This window comes from Oncorhynchus tshawytscha, linkage group LG01 (genome assembly GCF_018296145.1).
Source record: "Oncorhynchus tshawytscha isolate Ot180627B linkage group LG01, Otsh_v2.0, whole genome shotgun sequence".
NCBI classification, from domain to species: domain Eukaryota; kingdom Metazoa; phylum Chordata; class Actinopteri; order Salmoniformes; family Salmonidae; genus Oncorhynchus; species Oncorhynchus tshawytscha.
Genome location: NC_056429.1, coordinates 63,739,924 through 63,752,987, shown reverse-complemented (window position 1 = coordinate 63,752,987; position 13,064 = coordinate 63,739,924). Strand labels below are relative to the sequence as shown.

The window sequence follows — 13,064 nt, the reverse complement described above, 5'->3', positions numbered from 1 at the left end:
TTCCGAAAGGAGAAGTTGCATCACTTGCTCACTTTCCATTTCCCCTGAAAACCGGAACATACGGTTGTTGGGGACTCTGCAGAGGCTACTGTCACGTTGGATGGGTACTGTTAGAAACCAACTTTGCAGTAGACTTTCTTCCTTGACACTTCACAGAGTCCCAATATTGCTGTTTGAAACTGGAATTACACTGAACAAAAATATAAACGTAAAGTGTTGGTCTGATGTTTCATAATAAGCTGAAATAAAAGATCCCAGACATTTTCCATATGCACAAAAAGCTTATTTCTCTAAAAGTGTTTGCACAAATTTGTTTAGATCCCTGTTAGTGAGCATTTCTCCTTTTCCAAGATAATCCATCCACCTGACAGGTGTGGAATATCAACAAGCTGATTAAACAGCATGATCATTACACATGTGTACCTTGTGGAGACAATAAAAGGCCACTCTAAAATGTACAGGTTTGTCACACACTTGAGATGTCTCAAGTTTTGAGGGAGCATGCAATTGGCATGCAGACTGCAGGAATGTCCACCAGAGTTGTTGCCAGAGAATTCAATGTTAAAACGACATTGCAGACATAAGCTGCCTCCAATGTCATTTTTGAGAAATGGCCTCACAACCACAGACCACGTGTAAACACGCCAGCCCAAGGACCTCCACATCCGGCTTCTTCACCTGCGGGATCGTCTGAGACCAGCCACCCAGACAGCTGATGAAACTGAGAAGTATTTCTGTCTCATAAAGCCCTTTTGTGGAGAAAAACTCATTCTGATTGGCTGGGCCTGGCTCCCAAGTGGGTGGGCCTATTCTCTCCCAGGCCCACCTATGGCTGCGCCCCTGCCCAGTCATGTGGAATCCATATATTAGAGCCATTTAAATTAATTTCAATTGATTTCCTTAATTGAACTGTAACTAAGAGAAATTGTTGCATGTTGCGTTTATATTTTTGTTCAGTATACACTATAGTGGGAAGAAATCCCATACATAGATCGAGAGACGGGTTCTGAGGCCCAGAACAATGAGTGTGTGACGCATTTAGAGATGGCCCAGTGACTTTTCAGAGATAAGCTAGTGAGTGGAGACTTGAGTGTCTTTAGGGGACCTTGCACGTTCGAGGCAGACAATGACACAGCTCAATTCTCCATGGATGGTTTTAAGCATTTAGCATGATAATGTGCAAGGAATAGTCTGCTAATTAGCCAGAAGGGATGTAGGGAGGAGCTTTACCATGTAAAGCAGTTTGTCCTTTTTACTGCAACCAGCTTTTCCCATGTACAGCCCATTTCCTGTATGTCGCTCTTTCTGTCTTAAGGTCATCTAGCTTTCCTTCATCACTTAGCCATGTCAACTCATAACGTGGCGGACTGGTACTCTATTTTTATTTTATTGTTTACAAATTAATCACTGAATAACAAAGTCACAACTGATTATAATGACAAAATTGAGAGTGAAAGGAGTGGTTTCCACTTGATCACTGGAATAAATAATGGGAGTTAAGAACAAATAATAATGTACACTGTACAGTAGATGGGAGGGGGTAGCATTCAAACAGCACTTGTTTATGAGCATCTCAGTCATGTTGGAAGTGGCTGGCAGGAGAGGAGGGTGAAAGTACTCTAAACAACACGGTTTGGCCCCAAGCTGAAAGCGGCCCCTGAGATCCTTCTCTCTGAAGCACAAAGTCCCATTAAATCCCTGATGTCTGAACATGTCTATCATAGGCGGGACAGTGATAGACCAAGCTCTTTTGGTCACAGTTGTTCTCTCACAGAGAACACGGTTCTTATGTGGGGTATAATAAAAGAGACATGCTTATTTATTTTGCAGAGTTATTTGTTCACCCTTTCTACCCACTTTTTTTTAGGCCTGAGTAAAGGGTTGTTCAGAAAGACCAACTGTTAAAGGCCCAGTACAGTCAAAACTAGGTTTACCTGTGTTTTATATATATTTTCACACTATTAGGTTAGGATAATATGATGAAATTGTGAAAAGTATGCTAATTGTGGAAAGTATGTATTGAAAAGACAAGCTGATATTTCAGCCTGTTTTGGCAGGGTGGAGTTTTTGGCCTTCCCATTGGGACATCACCATGCAGTAAATGAGTTAATAGACCAATAAGAGAGAGATCCAAATCTTTCCACCAATGAGTTAATTTTCAGTTATCCCCTCCCCACTCCCAGACAGTCCTAGCAAAATTCTTGCCTGAGAAATGACTATTTCCTAAGAAGCTATTTTTGTTTCTTTTTTAACATTTGCATTGAAAACAATCATAGTAAGGTACTACATTGTTACCCAGAAATGATTTAATATTGAGATAACAAAACAAAAAAAGCCGCATTACACTTTTAACAATTCACATCTCTCACATACAAATTCGTTAATGTGCACATTCATTAGTGGGACTTTTGAATTAGAGGAAACAGTTGTCATTCTCTGGAGTTATTGAACATTTTTATTGTATAAATCTCCAAGATTATTATTATTATTCATTTGAGAGAAAAAGTCAAGAGATTGCATGTCTTTTTTTAAGGAAATCATATGAGCAAATATAAAATGTTATACATATGGCATTGCTATAAATGAAAAAATCCCAGAATTCCAGATCATTTAAATATTCCATGCGTATTTCTATCGCTCTGGACAGTTCCAGAGAACCGTTAGCCGGCGTTCGAGAGCGGCAGGTAGCCTAGTGGACTAGTAACCGAAAGGTTACCAGATCGAATCCCCGAGTTGACAAGGTCAAAATCTGTCGTTTTTCCCCTGAACAAGGCCCACTGTTCGAATCCCCGAGTTGACAAGGTAAAAATCTAGGCCGTCATTGAAAATAAGAATTAGTTCTTAATGTTCTTAAAGGACTTGCCTAGTTAAATAAAGGTAAAAAATGTATAAAAAGCAGAGTGGTCTTCTGGGACGTAATTTGGGAAATGGGTGGGACGTTCATGTAAATAAATCATTGAAATAAACAGTCGCATGAACCATGCAGAATTTGAAAGATGTATTTATTGTTCTGCTAATTTGCCATTGTTTATGTCAATGCTTGAAATAGGTTTAAAGCAGGTCACAGTCTGTCGTTGGTAAAATAGTCATGATGATTGATGGTGGTCTAGAACTTCCATCGATTACTTTTTTAATAACCTGCCCTTTACTGCAGACTGCTGCAGTATATATATTTTTTAAATCCAAAATATGACGTCATCCTAATGTCCCTTAAAGATATACAGCTGAGATACAGACGTAAACAAATTACATGACGGTGGCTCCGGGAATGGGGTGTAATGTAATATTCCGTGGTACATAATTGGAGCCAAGACTACAGAAATTAATTACTGTTTCATATTATTTTGACTTCAGAGACGGCTAAAATAATGCCACAGGTATAACAAAGAGTTATACATATTTGATCAAGCGTGTTAACTATTGGCAACGAACGACGTATTGCATAGCAAACAGGAGGAATACAAAAAAAACGATCCAATCAGTTTGCCTGGTGAATCCAGGTGCTAAATCCTTCTGCTTCTCTCTGGAGTGTATTTTTTTCCAGTGTCCCCCCACGCCGCCATTAAAGACCGACAGAACGGTGGTTGAAATGTGGGATTAAAATGATTTAAAGCCCTGGAGAGACTGCATCGGGGGTGTTGTTCTATTGCACAGGTCTCGGAGCTACGTACAAACGGAAACTTAAATATGCGTCTTTTGACCAAATGAAAGCTTGACTTCGGGACATACAGATTAGGTTTCGTTGGGAAAGCGCGAGCAATATAACGTTAATGTTGGACTAAAGCTCAAGAGCGGTTTGTTGTGGTTGCGCGTTGAAGGAGTGTAAACACAGGAAAAGGTAAAACACAGTTACATCTTTGGTTAAAACCAGCAGACGCCACTGTTAAATGTTAGCTAGATACAGTTGTCACCCCTTGTATGAGATATTGTTTAGAACGAAAGCCATAACGTTACCTTTACTGCGATCATCATAGCTGCACTGAATAGATAACGTTAGCTGGGTACTTTACTGTACTGTAGTTGGCTAGCTACACTATATTATTTTCATATGTGCTAACGTTGGTTAGAATTTGATTAGTCAAAAACAGTTTCATAAATTAAGAGACTAATGGGCACAACATTGTCTGTTTAAAAAATATTGCCTTAAACGAATGTGAATTTCGCCCTGCATATTAAAACTTTAGTCGTCTCGCAAATCTAAATTATTAGACAGACGCTAAATTAACTAGTTACAATAGTTAGTCTTGTAGTTGTGTTTTTACCATTTGTTACTTTGTAAATAGCTAACTATAATCATCGTGGATTTTTATTCGACACGCCCAGCCCAATATGCAGTAGCAAAACTAGCTAATTACAGTAGTTGACTTGTTACATTGCTCAATTGAAATAAGTAGACACAATGCACAGATTCTTTTTTTTTCTTTTCTTTTTTAACCAATCAGGTAGCTACCAATCCAGGCTATATAGATAGACAGCGAGGCGTGGCTTCACGTGACCACATCCCAGAGTAGGTACAGGCATAGGGTACTCATGTTGCTCTGATGTAATTTGTGAGCTTTGGTGGCCTCCTAAGCAAACTACTGACACTTTTACATTTCCATAAACGTGTTCAGCAGCATCACGTGTTGTTATTAATATACTTGGCTGTCATGACAATAATTTGTATGATACTTATTCAGCCACTAATTTACCTGACCTGCTAATAACACTGACAGAAAAGATAATAAAACTGTCGCATTATACTTACTTCACTGTTTGTTTACCACTAGCTTTTTTAGCTGGCTAGCGAGAAATTCATCTCTATCTAATTCACTAGTCAGATATGTTGCGTAACTACTACCTGCCCTTGAACGGTCTAGGTATTTAGAGAAGTGTATTCTTGTTGGATTGCTTATATGGCCTTTAAACTTGCCAGAGACCAGCTGGGGAGACAACCCTACCAAATGGCCCAAATTAGCCAATGTTGATACCTACACCTAACGTTACATGGCGGAATCTCCAGTTTTGCATAAATATCCAAATGCGGAAGAATATTATAGCTGTTATTTGGACTATACAGCTCACTAGTCCTAACTACAAGCAAACTAGCAAGCTGTATGCAATACATCCAGAGATGTTTGATTGGGTTCAAGTCCAGGCTCTGGCTGGGCCACTCAAGGACATTCAGAGACATGTCCTGAAGCCACTCCTGAGTTGTCTTAGCTGTGGGATTAGGGTTGTTGTCCTGTTGGAAGGTGAACCGGCGCCACAGTCTGAGGTCCTGCACACTCTGAGCAGGTTTTCATCAAAGAGCTCTCTGTACTTTGCTCTATTCATCTTTCCCTCGATCCTCACTAGTCTCCTAGTCCCTGCCGCTGAAAAACATCCCCACAGCATGATGCTGCCATCACCATGCTTCACCGTAGGGATGGTGCCAGGTCTCCTCCTGACGTGACTCTTTGGCATTCAGGCCGAAGAGTTCAATCTTGGTTTCATCAGACCAGTGAATCTTGTTTCTCATGGTCTCAGAGTCCTTTAGGTGCCTTTTGGCGAACTTCAAGTGGGCTGTCATGTGCCTTTTACTGAAGAGTGGCTTCCGTCTGGCTACTTTACCATAAAGGCCTAATTGGTGGAGTGCTGCAGAGATGGTTGTCCTTCTGGAAGGTTCTCCCATCTCCACAGAGGAAATCTGGAGCTCTGTCAGTGACCATCGGGTTCTTGGTCACCTCCCTGACCAAGGACCTTTTCCCCCCGATTGCTTATTTTGGCCAGGTAGCCAGCTCTAGAAAACGTCTTGGTGGTTCCAAACATCTTCCATTTAAGAATGATTGAGGCCACTGTGTTCTTGGGGACATTCAATGGTGCAGACATTTGTGGGTACCTTTCCCCAGATCTGTGCATTGACACAATCCTATCTCTGAGCTCTACGGACAATTCCTTCCACCTCATGGCTTGGTTTTTGCTCTGACATGCACTGTCAACTGTGGGACCTTATATAGACAGGTGTGTTCCTTTCCAAATCATATCCAATCAATTGAATTTACCACAGGTGGACTCCAATCAAGTTGTAGAAACATCTGAGGGATGATCAATGGAAACAGGGTGCACTTGAGCTCAATTTGAGGCTCATAGCAAAGGGTCTGAATACTTATGTAAGTAAGGTATTGCTGTGTATTTCTAAAACATTTGCTACATTTTCTAAACTGTTTTTGATTTGTCTTAATGGGGTATTGTGTGTAGATTGAGGATTTTTATTTAATCAATTTTAGAATAAGGCAGTAATGTAACAAAATGTGGGAAAAGTCAAAGGGTCTGAAGACTTTCCAAATGTGCTGTAATATCCTGAAACCATGAGGTTCATCTAACCTGGTCCTTGGACAGTTGATTCAACTTAATTTTGTGGTCTTTTTCTCGTACTAATTATTGTAATGACAACCAAGTATATTAATAACGACACATGATGCTGCTGAAAACATTTATGGAAATGTAGAAGTGTCAGCTTTTGGAGCAGGGCCAGCTAGTTAGTCTGGAGATGTCGCTTGGCCCCATAATTGTGACATACATTCCATGCGACAATCTCTGTTCATGCTAACATTTTTACATTTAGAATGAAAGTGTTTTTAGGTATGATGTAGATTGTTCATTTAAGATGAAGTAGAAGTATGTTAAAAATGACCAACCAAACATATCCATAATGATAAAAAAACCCACAAAGAAACAGCCATTGTCAGGTTATGAGGTAGTAGGCAATTTATCGTAGGAGTAACAGGGTACCCTATGGCTGTACCCCACTTGGGGGTGTGGTCGTATTAAGCCATGCTTAGCCGTGTGTATCTATGCTTGTGGTGGTTTCAACTTTCAAATGTAAGTTACTCCTCAACCTGGTTTTACAACCTTTTTAAATATGTGCCGAAATGCATCTCACAGCATTTTGTTGTAATAATAGCTAGCTGCCTGTCTGAATTTCTTGTAATCGCAAACATTTCACTAATATTAATTTTGCATGGTGTTGGTTTTTGTCAAGGAATTTTAAAACATATTGAATAAGAAAAATTCACTTTATTTGTCACATGCTTAGTAAACAATGGGTGTAGACGATCCGTGAAAATTTCACTGAGTGCAGAGTAGACTGTTTCGCACTTATCTAGGACCAACCTATCCCACCCCAATCGAGAACCTTTTAGATCAGTTTAACCAAATTAAAACCATCTGATGGGCCTAGGTCAGAGCTAGGGGCAACTTCTCAACTGCATTGTTAAAGGTAGACTCAGCGACATGACGTAGGTGCATAAAGTAAACAGCATAGTGGGTCAATATCTGCAAAAACTAACAGCGTTGAAGCGCAGAGGGCTCTCCACAGTGATTTCAGTCTACGCAAAGTTTAAAAAATCACACCGCACAAAGTACGAAGAACTGGCCTCCCGAGTGGCACAGCGGTCTAAGGCACTGCATCGCAGTATTAGAGGCGTCAATACAGATCCGGGTTCGATCCCGGGCTGTGACGCAGCCGACTGCTACCCGGAGATCCATGAGGCGGGGCACAATTGGCCCAGCATCGTCCGGGTTAGAGGAGGGTTTGGCTGGCCGGTATGTTCTTGTCCCATTCCGCTCTAGCGACTCCTGTGGCGGGCCGGGCGCATGCACGCTGACACGGTCGCCAGTTGTACGGTGTTTCCTCAGACACATTGGTACGGCTGGCAACCAGGTTAAGTGAGCAGTGTGTCAAGAAGCAGTGTGGCTTGGCATGGTCATGTTTCGGAGGATACATGGCTCTCGACCTTCGCCTCTCCCGAGTCTGTACGGGAGTTGCAGCGATGGAACAAGACTATAACTACCAGTTGGATATCACGAAATTGGGGAGGAAAAGGGTAAAAAGGCCAACAAAAAAGTATGAATAATTAAGAAGAGAGCTCCATCGGAATTAAAGACTTTGGAGCCTTGAAACTTCCCAGCTATTTTGGTCCTGTACCTGCCATGCCATACCAGCGTGAAGCAAACCTACACTAATGAGCAGAAACTGTCCCTGTGATAGCGAAGTCTTGAATCTCGCTCATTGCAACATCTGCGGTGTTGCTCGTGGCAACATCATTTCGCTGAGTCTACCTTTTTAAGGTTCATTATTGGCATGAGTTTGAGTGTTGTTTGGTTTCATCTGTCAGGTAACACTGCTCTGTAGGGCACATTTGCTCTGTATTTCCGGATGTGTTTACAGTATCAGTTTTAAGAGGCATGGAGGCAGAAGATTGGGTCGCAGCCTGCTGCTCTTGGCTTCTTGCTATGTGGGTTAATCTGCACTGAGCCTCTCAGTGCGTTAAATCAAAGCCTGAGAATTTGTGCCGGGTCAAGAGCGCACGTCGTTGTAGCTCTTTGAGCATGGTTGATGAAATACAAGTAGCTTTCTTAGTTTTTGTGTCAGTGTTGTGAGGTCTCTAATATCAGATCTGTTACTCTATAATAGATTAGGCTTAACTAGCCTAACTGATGTTTTTGTTTTCCTTTCAAACACAACATCCATTTAAAGTCTAAATGTGTATATTAGATCTATCTGTGATCTTTATTCTGTGTGTTTCTCCATGTGTCACAGTGCAGTCAGTCTGATGATTTTAAAGACCAGTATGGCCCCTCACCCTAACCTGTGTTTCTGTTGTTAACCTAGCATCCTGCTTGCCTGTGTGATCTCCTTGAGTGGAGCTGCTAACCAGAGTCCCTCCCAGCAGCAGCCATCACCCAGCGGTGGAGTGACTATGACTGAGCTGGGTGCCAAGTGGGCCTGTGAGTACTGCACGTTTGAGAACTGGCCTTCTGCCATCAAGTGCACCATGTGCCGCGCCCAGAGGCCCAGCGGGGGTGCCATCATCACCGAGGAGCCCTTTCGGAGCACCCCTGGCCTGGACTCCAGCCACCAGTGGGAATGTCTGAGTCACAGCAACAACCCACCCCAGGGAGGCTCCAGTCTCCTAATCTGCCCGGACTCCAGTGCCCGCCCCCGTGTCCGCATCACAGATTCCCCCGAGCCCCCCTCCAGCAAATGGTCCTGCCACATGTGCACCTACTTAAACTGGCCCTGTGCCATTCGCTGCACTCAGTGTCTGTGCCAGCGGCATCAGGGACATCAGCAGGAGCAGCGCCACCAGGGGCTGGCGCAGCAGCCACGCATTTCCACCGAGTCACCCCAGACCTCAGGCTCAGGATGCCGACCCACACCCCCATCCACCCCTACGGACCCCTGCGAGGCGTATAACGACCGCAACCGCCTCAACACCCACGCCCAGCACTGGACCTGTGCCGCCTGCACTTATGCAAACTGGCCTAAAGCGTGCAAATGTGTGGTGTGTGACCACTCCAGGCACAAGAGCTTGGCAAAACCCATCGAACTGGCCTTGAAGCCCGAGAACCTACCACCCTCCATACTCAACGAGCAGGGCAGTGACAACAGGAGGGGGGTGGTGGGAAGGGGCGGAAGTGGAATAGTGGTGTGCTGCGGCAGCCAGAGGAGGTCCCCGCCCACCTCCAAGCGGGAGGTGGAGGCTAAAATGGACTTTCAGAGGAACGAGCTGGCATTGGGAGCCGGAATTGGGAGCATAGAGGAGCGGCAGGTGGACTTTAAGAGGCTTAAACAGATGAAGAACAGGATGAGGAGGACTGACTGGTTGTTTCTCAATGCTTGTGCAGGTGAGTCAGTGCGTGAGTGGATGCAAGGAAATCGATGTTATCTCCAACCCTGTTTATTTCTCTGCATTGCCTGCTGTGGAGAATGTTATGCTCATTATGGTTGAGAAACAACTCCCCTGTATTTATGTACTTCTGTTGTGAAATGGGAGTTCTTCATTATACATGTTATGCAGTGAGTTAACAGATTCCCTGCTCGTGCTCTGAGAGGAGAGGCTGCAGCCTGTGCAAGCTGAGTGGGTGGGTGGATGGATGAACAGTTAGGAACTGCTGTGTTGACCCAAGCCAGAGGTTGAGTTCCTGTCTGACTACAGTGCAGATGAATGCCAGATAGGTACCATATCAGCTAACCACATCATAAGATATGGCAATATGTCAGGCAGGAACTCAACCATAGTCTTTTGGTTCATTATGTTCCTCCAACCCTTACCCTCACCTGACAGATATTCTTGTTTGCTAGACTGAACAGACTGTTTGTCTTTCTGTAAACTAGGGTACCAGTATTTCCTACACTGGACAACTTGTTACAGCTGTTGATAAATCATTGATGATAATCTGCCATTTTTTTGTCATTAATGTCATTACATTAAGATTAAATCTGCTGTTTTAACCCAGGATGGTGCCGACAGACCTGGCAGCTCTGCTTCTTGCCCCTAAGCAACTTTGCAGTGTTTGTTTTTGTGTGTTCTCTCTTACATTATTAGCCCAGAACATTTTTTTGTGTTATTACATACAAATAACTTTGGGATATCAGAGCGGCGGTAACTCACCAACATTCTGAATTACATTATTGAACTGCTCCAAGTCTCCACCAGCGGAGAAGAGGTATTCAGAATGAACTTCTAGTCCGACTCAGAAGGCGGGCACACCATCCACCGTTTCCGAGTATATTACTTGCCAATGTTCCGTCTCTGGACAATAAAGTAGACGCGCTCAAGGCAAGGATCTCCTTCTAGAGAGACATACTCTGTTTCACGGAATGTTTTCAAGGAATCCCCGTCCATATCTAACAGTATAACTTTAGTCCGTCCCCTCGCCCCAACCCGGGCTCGAACCAGGGATCCTAGCTAGTCATTTCACATTGGTTACACTCACCCCCCTTTTGACCTCGTCCTTTTCTGCAGCAACCAGTGATCCGGGTCAACGACATCAATGCAACAGTTTAACTTTAGTCCGTCCCCTCGCCCCTACCTGGGCTCAAACCAGGGACCCTCTGCACACACAGATAAGTCAACCACGAAGCATCATTACCCATCGCTCCACAAAAGCCGTGGCCCTTGCAGAGCAAGGGGTACAACTACTTCAGGTCTCAGAGCGAGTGACGTCACCGATTGAAACACTATTAGCGCGCACCACCGCTAACTAGCTAGCCATTTCACATCGGTTGCACATACAGCCAGCTGGGTTCTCAGTTCATCGTGCAGACAGGAATAAATAACTTTCCGTGAAGAAGAAAGGCAGGGGTGTATGCTTCATGATTAACTACTCATGGTGTGATTGTGCAAACATACAGAAACTCAAGTCCTTTTGTTCACCCGACCTAGAATACCACACAATCAAATGCTGATCGTATTACCTCCCAAGATAATTCTCTTTTGGTTATAGTCACAGCCGTGTATATTCCCCCTCAAGCCGATACCACAAGTGCCTCAAAGAACTACACTGGGCGTTATGCAAACTGGAAATCACATATCCTGAGGCTGCATTTATTGTAGCTGGGGATTTTAAGAAAGCAAATTTGAGGAAAAGGCTACTGAAGGTCTATCAGCACATTGACTGTAGTACTCGCTCAGGAAAAACACTAGATCACTGCTACTTGTCTTTTCGAGATGCCTACAAGGCCCTCCCTCCCTTTTGCAAATAAGATAACAACTCCATTTTGCTTCTCCCTTCCTATAGGCAGAAACTCAAAAGGAAGTACCCGTGCTAAGGTCTAGTCAACACTGGTCTGACCAATCGGAATCCATGCTTCAAGATTGTTTTGATCACGCGAACTGGGATATGTTCCGGGTAGCCTTTGAGGATGACATTGACGCTTATAAGGGATGTCTTTCCCATGGTGACTATAAAAAAAAGCTACCCAAACTAGAAACCATGGATAGACGGCAGAATTCGCGCAAAGCTGAAAGTGCAACCCACTGCATTTAACCACTGGGAATATGGTCAAATACAAACAGTGTAGTCATTCCCTCCGAAAGGCAAACAGGCAAAATGTCAGTATAGAGGCAAGGGAGTCGCAATTCAAATGGCTCTGACACGAGACGTATGTGGAAGGATCTACAAACAGTCACGGATTACAAAGGGAAAACCAGCCACGCCGCGGACACCAACGTCTTGCTCCCAGACAAGCTAAACACCTTCTTAGCCTGCTTTGAGGATAACGTAGTGCCACCGACACGGCCCGCTCTCATTCTCTGTGGCCGAATGTGAGTACGATGTTTTAAGCATGTTAACCCTTGCAATGGTGTTGGCCTAGACGGCATCCTAGCCATGTCCTCAGAGCATGCGCAGACCAGTTGGCTGGGGTGTTTACAGACATATTCAATCTCTCCCTATCCCAGTTTGCTGTACCCAAGAAAGCAAAGGTAGCTGAGCTAAATGACTACTGCTCCATAGCACTCACTTCTGTCATCATGAAGTGCTTTGTGAGGCTAGTTAAGGATCATATAAACCTCTACCTTAACTGACATACTAGACCCACTTCAATTTACTTACCGCCCCAATAGATTCACAGACAATGCAATCGCCATTGCACTGCACACAGCCCTATCCCATCTGGACAAGAGGAATAACTACGTCAGAATGGTGTTCATTGACTATAGCTCAGCATTCAACACCATAGTACCCTCCAAGCTCATCATTAAGTTTGGGGCCCTGGATCTGAACCCCGCCCTGTGCAACTGGGTCCTGGACTTCCTGATGGGCCTCCCTCAGATGGTGAAGGTAGGAAACAACACTTCCACTTTGCTGATCCTCAACACAGAGGCCCCAGAAATGTGCGTGCTCAGCCCCCTCCTGTACTCCCTGTTCACCCATGACTGCATGACCATGTACGCCTCCAACTCAATCAAGTTTGCAGACGACAGTACAGTAGTAGGCCTCATTACTCAACATCAACAAAACAAAGGAGCTGATCGGGGATTTCAGGAAACCGCAGAGGGGGCACGCCCCTATCCACATCGACAGGACCACGGTGAAGGTGGAAAGCTTCAATTTCCTTGGCGTTCACATCACTGACAATCTGAAATGGTCCACCCACACAGACAGTTTTGTGAAGAAGGCACAACAGTGCCTATTCAACCTTTTTTTTTAGGAGGCTGAAGAAATTCGGCTTGGCCCCAAAGACCCTCACACACTTTTACAGAAGCATAATTAAGAGCATCTTGTCGAGCTGTATCACCGCCTAGTACGGCAAC

General features: G+C 44.0%; 1 protein-coding gene across 2 annotated transcripts in view; it reads left to right on the top strand.

Moving 5' to 3' along the window:
• The first annotated feature begins 3,241 nt into the window (after positions 1–3,241).
• The window catches only part of LOC112254777 (ubiquitin thioesterase ZRANB1), a 37,967-nt gene continuing 28,144 nt past the window's right edge, over positions 3,242–13,064 (top strand). The window contains exons 1-2 of one of the 2 annotated variants that reach the window (XM_024427628.2): positions 3,242–3,377; positions 8,636–9,651. In XM_024427628.2, the coding sequence (XP_024283396.1) occupies positions 8,724–9,651 (928 nt within the window). In that variant the 5' untranslated portion in view covers positions 3,242–3,377; positions 8,636–8,723. Of the gene's footprint in view, positions 3,378–3,410; positions 3,839–8,635; positions 9,652–13,064 lie in introns of those variants that run through there. The other variant, XM_024427619.2, reaches the window with a different exon arrangement.